Below are 20,965 nucleotides of genomic sequence, written 5' to 3'. Positions count from 1 at the left end.
GAATGCATCGTGCGCACGTTCACCGGCAACGGCGCATCGCCGCTGCCGGTGAACGTCCGTGCGATGCGCTTAGACAACCTCCCGTGCCGGTACTCCCCCCGTGGAAAGTGCCGGCAGGGGAGGCTGTCTGAGCGTATCAGACAGTAGGATGCAGGTCCCCTGCACCGCTGCGGGGGATCTGTATCCTAACCCCACTGCCTGCCCGCCGCCCGGGACTGCATGTCCCGGGCGTCGGGCGCTAGACCCCGAATATAGGCCGCACCCCCACTTTAAAGACTTAAAGTGGGGGAAAAAAGTGCGGCCTATATTCGGGCCAATACGGTATATATATACACAAGAGGCCATAATCTGAGACCAGAGGGTTAGATGTAAGGCAAGGACATTTTTACTATACTGAGAGAGTGGTACATAAGTGGAACAGCCTTGCAGTAGACGTGGTAGAGGCTAATGGAGTGAGGGAATTTAAACGTGCATGGGATAGACATAAGTTTAATCAAACTGTAAAAACTAGGAAACGCGTTCAGCTTCTGGCCCAGTAGCTTCCATGACGCTTATCCTCGTGGAGCATCAACGTATTCAAGGACAGAGATGCTGCAGAAAACAAATAGTGTCCCCCCCCCCTAGCAGCTGTACATATTCTGAGAAATCCACAGAAATATTAAAGGGCGCACGTTAAAAAATTCATAAATTGGGGGTGAAATCACAGCATGGAAAGAGAGAAAATCATCCTTGTGAAATACTTTGGAAGGGCAGCTGCTCTAGTACACATTTTTATATATGTTACGCTGGCCCACTAATTGCTCATTAAACACCACTGCATCGAGCTGTAAAATGTAGAATTTGGGAAAAGTGACAGATAAACCATGATGAAGAAAAACTTGTTACTTATTGGGGTTATCTAGGAAGGTGAATCCACGACCATGCACTAGGTCCACCGTAAACCAACAAAAACCACTGCATTGTGATCATAAATATATATGTGATATATATATATATAAATATATATGTGATATATATTCATCTTTTTACATTTCGCTCTTACTTTAGTTCACAGGAGCAGTGGAGATGAAGCCGGTGACACATCTAATTACACGTACTGGAAATCAAGCCCCCTGCCCACATAAATAAACCTGGCTTGCGGCCCCCGCTGCGCTTTCAGTTTGTATTTTAATGCCGAGTATCCATTCAGTAGGAGAATAAAGACTACTGCTGACATGAAAGATTCGGCAGCGCATGGTCCTCTGCCAGCCAGTAACTCTCCTGCTGCCGGGGATGTTGGCCTCTGACACGATTGAACATTTCCTGATGTAGGGGAAGATTTAATTGTACGAGGCCAACCGCTGGCAGCAAAAGAGTTACAGAACTGCTGGTGGATCCTACGAAGAACCAGTCAGCACCAGTAAGCATCCTACGACTGTATCGGGTAATCACACGTCTCTGATGTCACTCACACCTTCTTTACGAAATGTCATCTTTTCAAAGTATCTTTAACTTAATTATTAATATATCTCGCTGGTCTCCCAGAGCGATGTATTCACTAAAGGGATAGTCTGCAGGAGAGTTGTGGTTTCAGCTTCTTTACTTCACTATACACTGTGAAGATCCATCTCCAACAAGCTTGGCTGGCCCTGTGTAATGTATAGTTAATCAGTGAGATTTTACTAGTCTCATTACTCATTAAATCATACACTGTGCAGGGCCAGCTCTGCCGTTCTAGCTAGATAAACCTGCCGGTGTTGGTACTTCATAAAGAACAGAGAGGGAGTTGGAAGCAGAACTCTTCTACAAACTCTCTCTTTAGTGAATCGACCCCAGACCTGCTCATACTGCTGACTGTATTTAAAAGCGATTGCTACACATAGGTTTACAACATGTCCTACCCAAAACACGCAGACAAATCACATTAGAGATCATTATAATGTTTAAATATAAATATTCAGCATGAGAGATCCATGCAGGTGTGCAGGAAGAGGATCGTACGCACCTGGGGGTAACGAACAGACCAAAAACGTGCGAGGTGGAAGGTCGAAATTATAAGAAAAGGAATCCAAAGGTAATATATATTTTTATAGCTCCCACCCCAATCAGTCTGTATATATATATATATATATATATATATATATATATATATATATATATATATATTTCTTACTGTTATTTAACAACCACATTTATGGTTCTCCTTACAATTTGGGAATGATTTTTTAATTAAAATCGCAAACAGACCTGAAAACACCAAATAAAATCCAGAAAAAAAACATTTAAAAAGTTAAGGAGATTTTTTATGCTGTTATAGGAAGTTGTATGTGGCAATTATCCTAATTAACTACAGTGGTTATAGGTCACATTAAAGGTGGGAAAATATCTGACATGATTTATTTTTGTCTTTCTTTAACATGACAAGAATCTGGCATTTTAACAGGGGGTGTGTAGACCTTGTATATAACTCGAAAGATAAAAAGGCAGTACTTTCCACGTATATGTTTTTCATTAAAAAACTTGCTCACAATAAGCTAATGTATAACTAAAAATATAATTTCATCCAAGAAAATAAGCAGGACAGGTCCATCAAGGCTTTTTACCTGCCTCAACTGGTACCAGCGTACATGAATGAGAAAGGACACACATCTCAAGGGAAGAAGAACATAGGTCATCTAGGCTTGGTCATAAAACAGTTTGTGTACAAAGAGAAAATTCACATCCAGCCATTGTAAAAGATTGCAAGGGCCGTTCCTCTATTAACACATTGAAGACAGAGAAGAAGGTCGCTGGAAAGATGAAGTACAGGGTCAAAGTTTTACAACACTAAACAGCTAAAACACCAACATAAACGAGACGCGTCCTAACAATTTGACTTACAGAAACAAGAAGTAAGGAGGACCCTGCTCAAACAAACTCACATTTGTAACAAGTCTATATTACACAAGATCAAAAGGTAATAAATAGAAGTAAAGATCTTTTTGGAATGTCGCATCCCATTCCACCCAACTGAGTGGCATCTAAAGCCCCTCTCTGTGCACTCAATTTATACATTTCCTCTGTTGCCAGCAAGGTTGGTTTCATGAATACATCCTAATGACAGGGTGATAAAATTACCAGAGTATTGTAAGAATTATCTACATAATTCCATCCTCTGGCTTCACCCAACAGGCCTTGCGAGGCTATGTGTCCACAAGCTTAAAATATCTCAAGTGGCTTCAAATCCAGCACCACAAAACAACCCCAGACCACTAAAGATACTGGAACTTCTTGATGTTCTACAATTCATATTATATTCAGAACTGGTCCAAGACAACACCAGTAATCACCAGTAAACCTTGGGACCGTCATGTTGGTAACATCGCAGAAGCATATGACATATGTCGTGTTTGCCATCCCACCAAGATGTTCTACGCATTTCCTATTCCAAGCAAGATGCCCAGTTTGTACCACGCTCTACTGCTGTTTTGAACATTGTTGACCCCCCCCCAAAAAAGAAAGTTAACATTAAGGGGAGCGCAAGACCTAAAAACCATAAGAGGCACACATTCAGATTTCTAGGTTGCTGCTAGAATTATGGCCAATATGTACACAAAACAAAGCAAGAATTCCTCACATACCCAGCAAACACCATTAAAAAACACCTATCTCAGGCATAAATATTGGGGATTCAGTCACGTTATATACGGACATATATTACTTAGCGGGCCACTACATCAAAGTAACCCAAGTTTGGCGAGCCCTATCTAAATCTATCTATAATTCCTCATCTGCATTGGTGGGACTGCACTGCATTTTCAACCCGAAGACACCCCCTCTCTAAGGTTGGTCAGATCCTCCTGGCACACTGGTGCCCAGAGAAGGATTTCACTTTCCGTACCCGCTCTATGCTACTAGCACAGAAATAATACCTGCTCTTCTTTGTTTTGTAGCTCCACGTTGTCTGCGCATTTCCCGTATCTGAACTAAAGTCATCGTCTTCCTTTTCTTTCACCGTCATTCACTGGCGAGCGTTACAATCGCATCTATAGCTATAGAATGTTAATTACGCGTCCCTTTGTTTCATTCCTCTTAATTGCCACCTAAACCTCTAGAATCATTTTCTTGGCTCAGAATATCAAAAGGCTGAAAACCACACGTTCTTGAGGTATGAAGAATCTCTGAGTGCACGAAATAAATCAGAAACTGACTGGTGAGAGCACTATATGAAAACATGTTTCCACGGGCCCAGCCTATTCACAAGCATTTCCCTTCGCAGATAAATGCTTTCACTTTCACAATCATAAAACGTTGCTACAATACAAGCCAAGAACACGGTCGTACACATAGATGTCCCGGTACCAAGGTTTTATGAATTCAAGTGCTCATGGGGAATACTGAATTTATGTAAACAAATATAATTTAAAAAATAACTTTAATACGCAATTAACCAGTGCTGTTTTGGACTGGGGAAATCTATGCAGCCAGAGGGAACATTTTGTGTCAAACGAGTATTTTTTAAATCGCAACTCTTCCCAGTTTATTCCATAACAGACCAAAACCACCTACGAAATTAGTAAGAATTTATTTCAGTAGAAAAATGATTGAAATGGTACACATTTGGCTATTCTTGCAAGCCACAAGGTTTTTAGATTTGTTATTTTGCTGCAGTTTTGTTACCCCATTGGGGTATAGGATTTGTCCACACATATATCCATAAGCCTCTGGTTGTTTTTGACACATATTAAAGTACGTTAGGAACCCTCTCCCCTAGTACGTCTTACCTGCCCAGAAATATATATATTTCTTTTAAGTTTCCCCCTTTCATTCAGATTTTTGTTCAAGGGCACGCTTAATTGAAGCCTGTGTTAATGCAGCAGAAGAAAAGGGTCACTAAATTGAAATGCTTTGTCCTCGAAAAAACAACTCCAGGGGTTGTTTTTCGGTGCTCAAACCTCTGGGAGAAAGATTTTAGATTTTTGCTTTAATTTTAATACTCTGCACACTGTAAACATAAAGATCAAACAGAGAAACGGAGAATGAACAGTTTTTACGAGGGTTAAGGGAAATGCAGAAAGGATTATAAATTCATCATGGAACCAGATTAAACTATATTGGCCAAAAGTGCAAATCAACATGATCTGTCACATCTGCAAATTAACAGTACACAAAAACTATACTAGAAATAATTTAATAAAATTACGATAACAACACAGCAGAACTTAGTGTACCAGAGTCTTCCACCCCTCTGCCAATGATCTAGTACATCCAGCACAATATATATATATAAGGCTGTCCTGTACAGCGGGCAATCACTTTCAAGGGATCCATGTATAAAGTGGATATAGAGGCAAAAGCTGATCATTGTTGATCTTATTTGCATGCGCCTACCCAGAATCCCTTGTGGTTGTTGCAGCACCATGAGATTTCCGAGGGGAAAAACAAGCCTTCTGGCTTGTCTGAGTGTTTAATAATGCTTCTACTAATATATATATATATATATATTTTTTTTATCATTATTATAATTTTTTTTTTTTAAATGTAAGCCAAGAGTACAGGCTGTGTTATGTTATAACCCATATGACATACACAAAAAAGTGGCATTAAATATTTTATCCAGCCTAACGGTAACAATTTGTAATATTTGATTTTTAATCTAACAATATATAATATTAATTAAGTGGGCCAGGTTGTAGATGTATCTGTACACAGTATTCCGTGGCTTCTGGATTCCATATGGAATCTATTGCAATGCTCTCAATGTTTTGACAGGAACAAAAATGTAAATTTTATAACATGTGAACATAACACATGAACACTTTCAGGATAGACCCATAAATTCTGAACATTTTCTTAAAATAATAATTATAAAAAAAAAAAACCTTAACAAAATCTGGAAAAAAGTAAAATTTTAAACGGGTGTTCTAGGAGCTACTCCATTAACAAGTAATATAAAGCACTTTTATAAGGGACATGTGCCAACACGTGAAAATTGCTGCCCAGGATCAATGATTTGCAGGCATGAAGGTGGCTTCACGATGTACGACAAAAGAACTGCTAGATATTTATAGAAGTAACAAATAGATCCTTGGCATTGCAGAATATTCTCTTCGGCCAGTTACTTGGAAGAGGGACGAATTGTTCTAACTTGGTATAAAGTGTGTGATAGTAATCGAACACGGCAGATCTTTTAATTCATTACACAGGGTTAAGGCGATGAGAAAGGAGACGCGTCTTTACATGCACGCGTAACATATAGATTCTTATAGCTTCATTATGTGGCGCTTATATCCATGCGGCAGATGCTGCTATACACATGGGGAAAGAGAATTTTATGCCTGATGATTTTCATTTATTCATGTCAGCTGTAAATCATAAAAAATGTAAAAAAAATCTAGTGACATGCGAAACACACACACAACACACATACATATACATATACATATATATATATATATATATATATATATACAAACACACACACACACACACGCACATCTTGTGTTAACCAACCTCACATACAAGCACAACAAGGGAGCTTTTCTTACTACATAGTTTATAACATACCACTATGATTAAAAATAGCTGATACAACTGAACGAGAAAAAAATATATATTTTTGCTCTAAAAATGTTTTAAAGAAAAGCAAATTGTGTATTATCCTCCCCATTTGCATTAAAGAAAAAATATTTTTTAAGTGTCAGAGCAGCAACGTGAAGAACGGGACTAAATAATTTAACTGAGCAAACCAGCGCACAGAAGAAGCATTAAGCTCGTTCAAGTAATTCACAGGGTACGTCACTTTTTGTTAGACGTATGCCGGGGGAAAAAATAAAATAAAACAGCCGCTGCTTCTGTACAGGTGTCACTCATTGTCTCATTCATTAGAATGGTGTAACCTGGACTGGAGTTCACATCTAGTCACAGAAGGGGCAACGCCTGGGGCAACAGGGGGGAAATATCCCACATGTTACTGTATCACATGGAAAGTGTGAGTGACAGATTCTTTTTTTCATGTTCTGTCTTTGAAGGACAGCGAGTTCTGAAACGGCCCCTGATTGTCATTAGGTTTTACAGGAGCAGCATTCTGGACAATGAGAATTCAGGTGTGCTTCCAGCGCACAAAGGTGAAGAATAAAAAAAATTCTCTGCTCATCTGCCTTTTATTCTGCAGTCAGGTGTGTGAATCCTACACATTTGATATTATTATTTTAAATATTATTATTCCATTCTGGAGGAAGGGAAACGGTCAAAAAAAATATCTGAAATTCTTGATAAACATGATGCGGGATGTTCATAGGTTTGGGGTAATGGACACACCACCAAAAGTAATTAAAAAACATATTAATGATTCCTAATCTTGGAACCTCAAAATACCAGTTTATTCTATTTAAGGAATTTTTAAAAAAAGACAAAAAAAAATGTACTCACTGCAGAGACTGTAGAACACAAGACTACTATAGAACTTTCACATTAGATTTTGTTTTACAGCTTTAAATTTCCATAAAATATAATTGTGCTATCACCTTTAAGTCACACATATGGATAAAACAATATAACAAACATAAGACCTAGTTCCTGGTGGCTGGTAGGCGTATTACCAGCACACAGCGGATGAATAATAGTAATAAAATATGAAAGAAAAAAAAAAAAGATAAAATAAATCCACACCAAATAGGATGGCAGAAAGAATTAGATCAAATGGAATATGAGTAGTCAACATGGTTTGTGATTTCTTTTTTGGTCGCCCTTGAAGGTAACCAAGGTTTGGAAGTGCTGAAGCTCCATCTAGAGGCTCGGATTTTAATATGACCACAGAATGAAAAGCTAAGGCAATTTAACAGAATAGTGAATAACTGGGTGGCCACAAAGGATTACGGTGACTCCAACACAAGTGGGTTCACAACAATAAAACTATATATTTATATATATAATATATATAATTTTACACACACACATATATATATATATACACATACACACAATCAGGCATGGAATTAATTATGTGCTTTAATTTGTCCTTAATTAGCTTGCTTTTCATGCATTTACAAGCATGTTTTATCCAAATCTTGTGTTACCTATATATTTATTTAGTTTCATCACATTTTGAATGTATGGACTGTAAAAGCGCTGCATAAACAGTTGGCACTGTAAAGATAATAATAATAATAGTAATCCATATTTCATGGCGATGAGGTGTGGTATAGGGAGAAATAGTGCAAGATAGGATCCTTCTAGAGTGCCTCACGCACCATGACCTCTAAGAAAGCCCCAGGGCTGCTAGTTATCTTGACCACAGCAGCTGATGAACACGAGGCAAAATCAGCTCCTCCATGCGGTATTCTGCACAATACTATTACAATGAGGTTATCGAGTGGCCAAATGTGAAAAGCACACAAAACAATTTCAATAGTTTTTTTTTTTTTAGGATTATGAATTAAAGAAGCAGATGATGAAGAAGAAATCTTTACACAAAATAAAGAATAAAAATAGCTGGGATTCAGCAGATGATAGGTGTAAAAAATGACAAGGAGATCCATAAAGTAATTACAAGAGCCAATCCAGTGAGGATGCTGAAGACGGAGGGCGCATTAGCTTTGATGGATGCTGTCTGCGGTAATTTATCAGAAATGGTTCTCAAGTGTTGAAAGTACAAGAATGATGCGCTCATTCACAGCACAAAGAATGCCCCTTTTACCAATTGAAAAAAAACGGCACAGACTCGCGTATAATGCACAATGCTTGTTGCCGTGCTTTAATTTATCAATCTGTTAAACATCACGATGTGTCAACAAGCCTGCGACTTCTGTACACCGTCTGCTAGGCTCCCATCTGCTTACACTACAGGCAAAGGTAGAATTCAATTTTTTTCTTATAAAGATTTTTTTTTTTATTATACTGCCCCTTCTAAGTCTCTGCTCTTATCTCCAAATACTTTCCTAACTGCTCTCTTTGCTCTTCCCAGGACTTGCATTTCTCTTCTAGCGTTACTGCTTCCCACCTGCGTATCTGTATTGCGGACTTTACCCGTGTTGCACCTGTTCTCTTGATTTGCTCACTCCGCTCCGATAGACTGTTCCCTACTTTAGCCGCTCACTAAAACCCCACCTATTCAGAAAAGTTTTACAACCACCCCTTTTTTTTTTACTTTACCGAGAGGGTGGTAGGAAAGCGGAATAGGCTCCTAGCAAAAGCGGTAGAGGCGAATAAAAGTAAGGGAGTTTTAACAGGCACAGGACAGGCATTAAGTTATCCTGAATCTAAGACGAGAACATGGACTGATTAAGGAAAATAGACAGATCCTTGTGTTCTCCTAACACCCCCTCTCTGCATCCTGAGGAACCCATCCGTCCTCCCCCCCACACCCTCTAGATTACCACTGATTTCTCCATATCACCCTCACCCAAGCAGCTCCTCTCCTTCTGTCTCATTCTCATTCAACCTTCTAATAGACTGTAAGCTTGCAAGAGCACAACTCTCTCCTCCTTGTAGCAGTACGTCTTAAAATATATTAACATTAATGTCAAATCGTATAGACAGTTTGAACGTTATCCTTACTTTTCACTGTTGCCTTATTGTAACAGCGCTACGGAACCTGCTGGCACTCTAGGATGTAATGTATAATATCTATATATACAAGTAGTCATCTCTCCCTTCTTGCCAACTTATGGGGATTTCTGTGAATAGCCATACCATCAGGTATCGTACGCCATCAATGCATTTTTCTCTTTTGGGAATTATTCAAGAGATTGGCAGTCTGTCTGACATGCTGGGGTACCAACGCATGGAAAAGTGAGGAGCCAGGGCCCAAAATGAGACGTTTCTCACTGAAACACAATGCAATGTTACAAGGAAATGCAAGAAGGGTTAATTTTTAATTGAATGACAATTTTGTATAAATTAGACAACATAACCTCCTTCAAAGCAGTTGATCAAAAAGTATGTAGAAAAGAGGAAAGCCATTGGATATAGAATGTTAGAGGATATTAGGCATTTAAGGAAATTACGGGTTGGTCTGCTAAATTAGCCATTTAACGTAGATTTTTTTTTTTTTAAAAAAAAAGAAAAAATGTGATTTACAAGAGGGGAAAAAAAACATTTGAGACAGAGAAAGGAGATCATCCACTGGCGGATATAGAAATAGACTCATGAATACGGCCACTTTTTTATTGGTTTTACAGCTTTAATTTTTTGGGCATGCAGCCAAAAACCCCTGTAAATCACGTTAATAACCAGCATGGACACTTTGACTACAGCTTTTAAATTACTCATCTCCTGGGATATCAATAACCCGGATAAAGTGCATGCCAAAAGTGAGCACCACAGCAAGGGGGGGGGATTAAGATTTTCAACCTTTTTCATGAAAACTTTAAGTCTCATTTATCTGCATGACAAAATCTAAATATTTATAAAATTTCCCAATGACCCAGCCTAATTTACATATGAAAAATGTCTTTGTCCTATATTTTGTTTTTTAAATTGCTTTTGTGAAACAATGGTTATTTTTAAGAGGCCCTCGGATTTATTTTTTTTAATAGAAAAGATCACATACACTCTAATTTCTCCTAAGCAGGCCTGATGGCGAACAATAAAAATGGATAATAAGTGCATCTCATCCTCTAATAAAATCAAATTGACTTATGTATACAATTGTATAGATTGAAATGTATTGTTTTTGGTAACACATTAAAATGCTGCTTGCTTGTATATGAAAAACCCTTTCACAACAACCTCACAATTCTGTACAGATGTATTGATGTCACATTTACAAAAAACTGTCCATCAGTCAAGGTTTTTCTGATAGAAGATTTGTAGTTTAACCCCTTCGGTTAGTTTAGTTTTTTTTTATAAACCCACTTATCACTGTACTATTCAATGGTTCATTTGTTTCTTTTATATAAAAAAGGCAATTATTATTTACAATTTATCACTATAGATCCGCTGAACCCTCTCAGTTTTAAAGGGTATAAAATTATTTTCAGTAAATATTTATTTTGATGATGTGTCCCATTTAGGTCTTTAATGATTAAACTGCTACCTAGAAAACAAAAGATAGAATAGTAAAGTAATGACATGATATTGTATATTATGTAAAGATACTGGCGATTAAGGTTATAGCCCAGTGGTTGACAAAGTTGGTTGTGCTCTAGCAGCCGGCAAATAAAATGTAGACGCCTTTTTAGTTGAATAAATCACGAAATGGTGTAATATGTAATGTGTTGTTTATCTGAGGTTGTATTCACCTAATGTTTAGACCTGCTAAGGAACAGATGATTGCTATTATGTAACTAACACTACAGTACAATACACACACGTTGACTCTAGCACTATAAACACAGTATACATATAGTCACACACACACATACTAACAGTCAGGCCCGGACTGGGACAAAAAATAGGCCCGGGCATTTAAGCCTGAGCAGCCCATATTTATTTATTTATTTACTTATTGTTAAAGCCCACCCTTCATGTACCATCTTTGCATTTAATCATTCACACAAATCATTAACACATTCATTAATGCAGTCTCACAAATCATTCAAGCAATTCATCCTCACATGAATTCATTAATTGTCATACGCATTCACACAATTCATCCACACATTTATTCATTCATTCTCATACACATTCACACTACCCCCTCTCTTCATCTTATCTGCCCCTTCTCACTATGTTCCCCCTTTTCACTATGTAACCCCCTTCCCCACTTCTCAATATGTACCGTCTCTATCTATCCCCTCTCGCCCTACTCACTGCACCCCCCTCCCTCACCCTACTTACCTTGTTGCCGGAGCAAGCAGCAACTGCGACCGCGCCTGTGGCAGGGCAGGATTGACTTAGGGGCTGATGGAGCTGCAGCTCCAGGCCCCCACCTTAAAATAGGCCCAGTCAGGACCGGACTGACTGGGCCTATATGGGCGCATTAACGCAGAGCCCCTTAACAAGAAAGGAATAAAAACTTGTAACAAAACTCCCCTTTCACACTATCTATCCCCCTGTATGACTATCTTCCACTTCTGCCCCTTCTCACTGACCCCCCCTCTTCTCACTGTTATCATTATATACTGAGGCAGACATTGACGGTGGTACAGAATAATACTTATCACTATATACTGAGGCAGACAATGACGGTGGTACAGCATAACACCTATCACTATATACTGAGGCACACATTGACGGTGGTACAGCATAACTGCTATCACTATATACTGAAGCAAACATTGACGGTGGTACAGCGTAATCCCTATCACTATACATTGAGCCAGACATTGACAATAGTGCAGCATAACCCCAATCACTATATACTACGCCAAACATTGATGTGGTGTAGGCCTACCACTTCATTGTCTGGCTTAGTACTAGGGATGCACCGAAATGAATTCTGGACTGAAACCGAAAATGCAGCATTTACCTGTCCGAAACCGAATATGACCTCCCCACACCATAAAAAAAATCTAACACTTTTATTTAAAGTAAGTAACACACCAAGATAGGACAAAACAATTAAAAAACAATATTATATGTGTATATATATATATATATATATATATATGTATATATAAATATATATATATATGATTGTTAACAGCAATCACATTCTTATCATGCCCAGACATACCCAGATTCCAGGATGTACTCGCAGACTGGGCATGATAGGAGTATGATTGCCCTATCTACCCCTTCTTCCTCCCTTCTGCCCCATCTACCCTTTCTCACTCCCTTCTCCCTATCTACCCCCTTTCCCCTGTCTCACTCCCTTCTCCCTATCTACCCCCTCCTGCTATCTACCCTCTCCCTCTTTGAAGTTCACTTACCTTTCAGGAGTCCTGCGGTGGGGTGCAAGGCCTCTGTCTCCCAGCTCTGCCACTGTATGGAACAGTATAGAGTGATGGGAGTTATGTTGTACTTTTAGAGCATAATTAGATCATGAAAAAGACATTGGAAATGGTACAGCATAACACCCATCACTCTCACACACTTACCAATCCACACATATATACCAATCCACACATATATACCAATCCACACGTATACCAATCCACACGTATACCAATCCACACATATATACTAATCCACACACATACCAATCCACACCTATACCAATCCACACATATATACCAATCCACACACATATACTAATCCACACATATATACCAATCCACACATATATACCAATCCACACGTATATATACCAATCCACACGTATATATACCAATCCACACGTATACCAATCCACACGTATATATACCAATCCACACGTATATATACCAATCCACACGTATATATACCAATCCACACGTATATATATACCAATCCACACGTATATATATACCAATCCACACGTATATATACCAATCCACACGTATATATACCAATCCACACGAATATATACACCAATCCACACATATATACACCAATCCACACATATATACACCAATCCACACATATATATACACCAATCCACACATATATATATACGCCAATCCACACATATATATATACGCCAATCCACACATATATATATATACACCAATCCACACATATATATATACACCAATCCACACATATATATACACACCAATCCACACATATATATACACACATATATACTAATCCACTCTCACTGAATGTTTTCCTACCTTTCCTCTTTACAGCTCCTTTTCCTCCTCTTCTTCAGTTCTTCTGTCTTCTTCCGGGTCAGAGGGCACGGACAGCGGTGGGCGCGGCTTCAGTGTTGTGCGCCGGGATCTGACAACAAACCCCGGCGCACAACAGCTGTTGCCGCGCAGATCACAAGGGAGCGGTATCGGAGGTCTTTAACAGACCTCCGGCTCCCTTGAGTGATTTTAAGCCGGGTTCAACCCGGCTTAAAATCACTCAAGGGAACCGGAGGTCTGTTAAAGACCTCCGATACCGCTCCCTTGCGAGCCTGCTCCTCCAGCGGCGGACATTACTGTCCGTCTCTGGAGGGGTGCCGGGTGCCGCAAGTTGGCACCCAGTGAGAACCGCCCCCTGCAGTGTGGCGCCCTGTGCGGTCGCACACCCCAAAGGCCGGCCCTGCTCTAAGGGGCCGGGAAGTCCCCACCAGGGCCGGCCTTAGGGGTCTGCGGCCGCACAGGGTTTAAATTAAAACATCGGGGTTTTTTTTTCAACTTTATTTAACATCCTCCATGTTAAATAAAGTTAAAAAAAAACTTTATTTAACATGGACGATGTTAAATAAAGTTAAAAAAAACCCCCGATGTTTTAATTTAAACCCTGTGCGGCCGCAGACCCGTAAGGCCGGCCTTGGTGGAGACTTCCCGGCCCCTTAGAGTGGCGGACCCGGTCGCAGTTGCGGCGGCCTTAAGGGGCAGGTGCCCCTTATGCCCTGCGTTAATGCGGCCGTAGGTAGGATAGGGGCCTGGAGCTGCAGCTCCATCAGCCCCTAAATCAATGCGGCCCGGCCCACCGGGCAAATGCCCGGTGTGCCCGATGGCCAGTCCGGGCCTGCTAACAGTACAGCACATGCGTGCACACACACTAACGCTCTCTTTCTTACTTCCTTGGGCCTGTCTGCACTGCATGCAAGCTGTCCGCTGCTGCTGCTGACTCCCCGGGTCATGTAATGCAAGCACCTCAGCGGCCCCCCCTATAGCAAAGCGGGGGGGGGGTATAGCGGCTGGACTTGATACACCAGTGCCAGGCATACATCCCAGGCGCCAGGAAGTTATTTCTGGTTACCATGGCAACCAGATGCCTGGGATTTGTCAAAGAGTACGTTTAAAAAAAAAAAAAAAAAGATAAAACTGGAGAATCAACACTGCTTGGCGTAGCCATTGTAGAGATGAAATCGTATGGAGCTCATTTTACATTTACGACAAATTGTCCTTTTGTATGAAGAAATTGATTCAATATTTTTCCTAAAGGTATGTTAGCGATTTAATTTAAAGGGACAGTCCAGCCATCATACACAGTTTAACTATATAATTATCATGCTGCTCCCCAAGTTGCAAAAACTTGGTGAGGGGCTCCACAGAATGCAATATGCGTTTCCCCCCTACCCCCCCACCTGCATCAAGCAGCCAATCAGTGGCCAGTATTTTAGACCACAGAGGAAAACAGGAGCTGCAGATTTGCCTTTAGTCCTTAATTTTGTTTTTCTTTATTTAAGCAATCCATATTAAGTTCTTCAATATGCTTTCTTTTTTTTTTTGAGAGGCTGTCTGGGACATGAATGAATCGCACAACCCTAACCATTAAACGGCAGGTAGAACAGCAATAAAAATGGTCAGAAAAGTTTAATTGATGCTTGCGGTGTTAAATAATAAGCAAGCACTGTTCTTTCATTGCTATTACTAGGCCACATGCGTTTCACCTCGGCTAGTAACGCATTTAGAATGGGAACGCTAGAGCCATTAACCCCGGAATGTGCTTACACTGGAAGTCCAATATGGTTTTAAGGGCACCCAGACAAAATAACGTTGTCATTAATAACTTGAACAAAGGCTCAGATGTATTCCACAAAATTAATTTGACATACAAATGTAAATGTTTTAATTCTAAAAGCATACGGGACACATCAATCGACTAACATCCATTTTTCCGTGTTACCCTATTACGCCACTTGTTAACATGGCTTGAGTAAACACAAGGGTCAGCGCTTACATATGTATGCACATTACGGGCCCTAACAGCTTTTCAATTTGGATGTTTTAACAAAAACCGGTGTCAGGATGGTTGATGAAAACAACCTTCTGCCCTCCATTTAAAATCAATTTTCCAGGTGCATCTGGCCTCTGGATTGTAAGCTTTAGCCCTCTTTGCCTAATGTATTGCTTTGTCTTATTTTGTTATACATATCCCTAGAGAGTTTATCTGCTTTGACTCCAGATGTATCGGGTACAAGTATACTACCGGCAGCTACTACAGTTACTTTCGGTGGGGCTTGATGTTGGTTGACCGTCTGAGATACCCACTGAGATATGTGATGAAGTGAACACTTATAGCTTCTCTGTACCTTATTGTATTGTATTTTCGTCATGCCATGACGGATCAGGTGGACCATAGAGTTGCTTAGCCATAGAGCTGATAGATGTTCTTTGGATGGCATTTTGAATGGGTTTTTCACACAGTGGTATCCTGCCAGGGTGCTTGTCTGTGACATGAGATTGGGGCATGTGTTACCTCATAGCGTTGGGATCAAGATATGATTCCAGGGGAGATTCGCGCGCGTGTGTGTATATATATATATATATATATATATATATATATATATTGAGCTGGACCACATACATGATGGCCACTTTCACTATTTCAGTATCAATGTTTGAAACAGATACATACACTATGTTGTACATTATACCTTTTCGTATACTTTATGTTCAAAACTTTATGATCACCATGGTGATGTTGTCTGTTACTCCATGAATATGTGTTTGCATCAATAACAATGGAAACCACAGTTCTCTGGTCCTGTTTACTTCTGGGTAATGGCAGATGTTGCCACACTTCTGGTGTTGTGGGGGGGGGGTGTTTACAGTTTGTCACATGGTAAGAATGTATTTGTTTATTGTATGTTTTGTGACTATGTTGGTTCTCTTGATAAAAGTCCCCAGGTGGGCCTGAAACATCATTGATCAATATCAATTAATATTTTGCTTGACTTGACGTGCCCTCTCTCTTCTAAATGTGTGTAGTTATATATTATACCCTCCCCCACTCCCTTACCTGAACTGCAGATCTCTCACTCACAGATTTCTGCAGGGGCCCTGCTGCTTCAGTCTGTGGAAACAACTTATTTTGCCCCGCCCCAGGGGGAAGAAGGAACGGAGCAGAGTCACGTGACGTGCATTCACGTGACTCCGCTGGGTTCCTGCTTCTCCTGGCCAGTACAAGAGACGTTGCTCACATAGAGCAACGCAGCCTGGCCCCTGCGGACAATTATTCATTTTGGCATTTTGCTGATAATGCCCTTTTCGGACGATAAATTTCAGCCACCGATATATTGTGCATCCCTAATTTACACACAAATATATATAATTACATACACACACACGATAAGGAACTCAACTTAATTCATAACCACAACACCAATTAAAAGAAACCTTTTCAGGAAGTCTTATCTGAACTGATGCCCACCATGCAATTAGAACATTTCTAGACTTCTTATTCTAAAGTCCACTCTAACCAGTCCACTCTTCTGTTACCAAGCAACTTGCTTCTAGATCAATTTGGTTAAGTATATCAAACCTGCTTTGTTTAACAATGTTTAACCTGATGAAGGTTACAGATACAGAGTCTGTTTCTACACTGTAGTTTAATTTGCGGAAGAACATTTGGAACATCTGCCTTCCGGACATAAGGCTTTCAGGTGGTAATAAAAATGAAATGAATATTCTAGTTCTAACTAAATTCATACATACATTAATAAGTTATGAAGGATGAATTACCAACAGCAAGACGGGACAGACCCCTGAGTGTGAAACCAGGCAGAACAATTTAGGACCCAACTACCAGTGTTGAACTAGAAGAACCAGAAGTAGTGGTAATAAAATTCGCCATTTATAAAGCGGTCCAATCAAGCAAAACCATGAATAGATTCAATAAAATGGGTGTATACATTTTCAACAGAACCAGATATACTAATTTCACAAAAAAATGTGCACCATGGAAGTTCCCTAATTCTTGACATTTAAATGAATTTATTTTTTTGGCAGAGGTTTAATTGGAAAGCCACCATAACCAACAGTTTCCTTTTGGCGATTTCTTTGAATGCTTCGGCATATTGTATTTGGTGGTTCTACTTTCTTAACTATTTTTTCTTAACAAGAAAATACAACTTATATATTACATATATATTCTATAAATGAATAATCCATATGTCAGGCCAGGTATTGATAATGATGACGAGTCCATATGCCACATATGAGCGTCGAGACAGCTTCACTGAGGTCTAATCAGATGAAAGACCTTATTGTGTAGGTAGAGCCTTAACGCTTAGCTGAGAAAGCGGATAACCACGAGCGGATGGGACAGTTATTATTTTAAAAGGAAAGCCCCTGCCTGACAAAATTTTGATGGGAAATTCGTTTAATTCAAGAAAAGAAGTCTAACAACTCACATAACAATGTCATAAATTAAAAACGGTTACCAAAACCGCTCTCATCAGTAGCACATGAAGCATGTTAGTTTAAATGAAGGGGTTAACCGTATGAGTTTACTGGGTTAAACTTTATTCATGAAACTTTTTTCACACCAGAATATAAAGCAGATCTTCATACATACCTACAGACTATACGTCTACACGACAAGCAGATAATTAGCCTCACTACAAACCGAAAATCAAATGAATGAGGGTGAAGTTGAATATGCGACGGGGTATAAGTTTCAGAATTATCCAGACTGGAGGGTGAATGAAAGTTGCGATCGCTCCGCTGTGTGTTAACGTGCTATATTTTATTACGATTAATAAGTGTCAGTGCAGCTCTCCATACTGTCACATGTAACCGTGCTCTTTTAAGCTCATTGCCTGTTACCCTGAGGAGGCTTGGGGCTATTACACAATGACAGCAAGGGTATCTCTGAATGTACCGATCACTGCAACCAAACTGACATCCTGCACTGACAGGACCCCGCTGATCCCCTGCCACCGATCAGTCACATCCCTCCGACAATGTGGCACAGGAGGACTGATTAGGATCTGTCAAGAGTGTCACAGAACACATCCCTTCACAAGCAATGGGCCATATTTATAAAGAGCAACTCTGGTGCTAGGATACATACTGAGCACTTACCAGGCACATTCTATTGGTTTCCATGGTGATTGCTCCATATGCAGAACTTTGCCACATGTGCACAGAATTGCTCTTTTTTTTAGGATGCTCCAATGTGACAATAGCCACAGATTAACCCTTTTAAAGTTACAAAGTGGACACAAATCCACACAGACATCAGGCCCACCACAGACATCCCCAGGGACGGTCCTCTCCACACTTACCTGCTCCACACCCAGGAACTGGTAGAAGTTTTGCTGGATCTCCTCAACCAGGTCAAAGAGCTCCAGATCCCCGCTGTCCCAGGCCGTGACGGTAGGCAGCTGCCAGGGGCACAGTAGCAGCGCAGACAGAAGGAGCCGTGCCACGGACAGCCACATCCTGGAGCACAGAGGCCTCACCGCCGGGATCTCCACCTCCTTCTGTGAGCAGACGTGGCTGCCAGGCCCTGAGAACACCGCATACGAGTTCGGCTGCCGGAGCCACAACGTGGGAGGCGGGCCCTGGGACGTCACGTCTCCTAGGCAACGATTCAGAATCCTCCAGGGCCTGCAAGGCCAAAAAGCGTTACAGTGCAACCCGCAGCTGCCCCAATATATCCGACCGAGCGCTCGCACTGTCCCTACAGGTCATTCCGTGAATCGCACCACGCTGCCGGGAGCAGTAGCGCTCCAAAAAGATGTGATTGCGCAGCAGCTACCATGATCCAGTCAACCATTGGCGGGGAAAGGGATTGCTATGAATCATGGGAATTGTAGTTCATCAGCATCTGGTCCCGGCAGCGTACCCTGAAGTGGTGACTCGTCTATTCCCGGCCTTGCAGTTAACATCCTTAGGCTACAGCGCTAGATTACTGAAGTATGACGTATCATGCAGTGTGCGCACTTAGTTCAGCGCATTTACACAGATGAACCTAAGAAGCAGCCCTGCTGAATTTCAATATCCCGCCGTTTTATTAAAAGCATATATGGTTTCTTCTTTAAGGTTGTGATATTTAAAGTAAACGTGGGCAGTGTTATTCCTTGTGAAGCCCTGCAGTAATTATAATTATGAGATAACTGCCAACTGTCCACATTTAGGAGGGGCAGTCTCTTTCTGGAGCCAGTATATACTCCCCAACAGGGAAGATGTCAGGAGAGTTTGAGGTAAAATTGTGTCTCCGCTCCTTGAATTCGCTGTGCGTCATGGTGGGCCAACCCTGTATATCTTAATGTAAATAAGCAGAGTTCTTCTGACTTATCAATAAACTGCAATCTCTGAGTTTAGATCACAATGTTGTTGAATGGATTAGGCAGCGGCTGAGCGACAGAAAACAGAGGTTTGTAGTCAATGGAGTATATTCAGAGCAAGGTCTTGTTACCAGTGGGATACCTCAGGGATCTGTACTTGGACCCATTTTCTTTAATATTTTTATTTTTTTTAGGGATATTGCAGATGGTCTTGATGGAAAGGTATGTCTATTTGCTGATGACACAAAGATTTGCAACAGGGTTGACGTTCCTGGAGGGAGAAGCCAAATGGCAAATGATTAAGGTAAACTGGAAAAATGGTCAGAGCTGTGGCAATTGGCATTTAATGTGGATAAATACAAAGTAATGCATCTAGGACATAAAAACCCAAGGGCAGAGTATAGAATATTTGATACTGTCCTAACCTCAACGTGAGAGGAAGGGGATTTAGGGGTAATTATTTCTGAGGGTTTAAAGGTAGGCAGACAATGCAGTAGAGCAGCAGGTAATGCGAGCAGAATGCTTGGTTGTATAGCGAGAGGTATTAGCAGTAGAAAGAGGGAAGAGCTCATGCCATTGTACAGAGCACTGGTGAGACCTCACCTGGAGTATTGTGTACAGCACTGGAGACCAGGGGTGTAACTAGAAACCACAGGGCCCTGGTGTGAAAATTGCCCCCAGGCCCCCCAAACAGCTAGCATCTGCCATGATTGCCCCCAGATAACTTGCCTGTGCTTTACTTGCCCCTTTCCCCCTCTTCCAACATATACTCTGGCGCACATATGTAAACACACATACTCACTAACACATACATTCATTCTAATACACACTCCATCTCCCCCCCACTTACACATACATATCATCATACACAAACACCTACACATCCGTGCTCACACACACAATTACACATCCATTCTCACACACACATAATTGCACATCTATGCTCACACACTCACACATACAATTACACATCCATGCTCACTCACACACACAATTACACATCCATGCTCACTCACACACACA

At 40.6% G+C, this 20,965-nt stretch overlaps 1 protein-coding gene across 1 annotated transcript in view; it reads right to left on the bottom strand.

Moving 5' to 3' along the window:
- Window positions 1-19,191, bottom strand: part of DNAJC1 (DnaJ heat shock protein family (Hsp40) member C1) — a 60,582-nt gene extending 41,391 nt beyond the window's left edge. Inside the window, exon 1 of the mRNA XM_053466024.1 lies at window positions 18,938-19,191. Coding sequence (XP_053321999.1) covers window positions 18,938-19,093 — 156 coding nt within the window. The 5' untranslated portion in view covers window positions 19,094-19,191. The remainder of the gene's footprint in view (window positions 1-18,937) is intronic.
- Window positions 19,192-20,965: the final 1,774 nt, after the last annotated feature.

Source organism: Spea bombifrons, chromosome 5, assembly GCF_027358695.1.
Source record: "Spea bombifrons isolate aSpeBom1 chromosome 5, aSpeBom1.2.pri, whole genome shotgun sequence".
NCBI classification, from domain to species: domain Eukaryota; kingdom Metazoa; phylum Chordata; class Amphibia; order Anura; family Pelobatidae; genus Spea; species Spea bombifrons.
The sequence above is the reverse complement of the archived record's forward strand: the minus strand, read 5'-3'. Positions and strand labels throughout refer to the sequence as shown.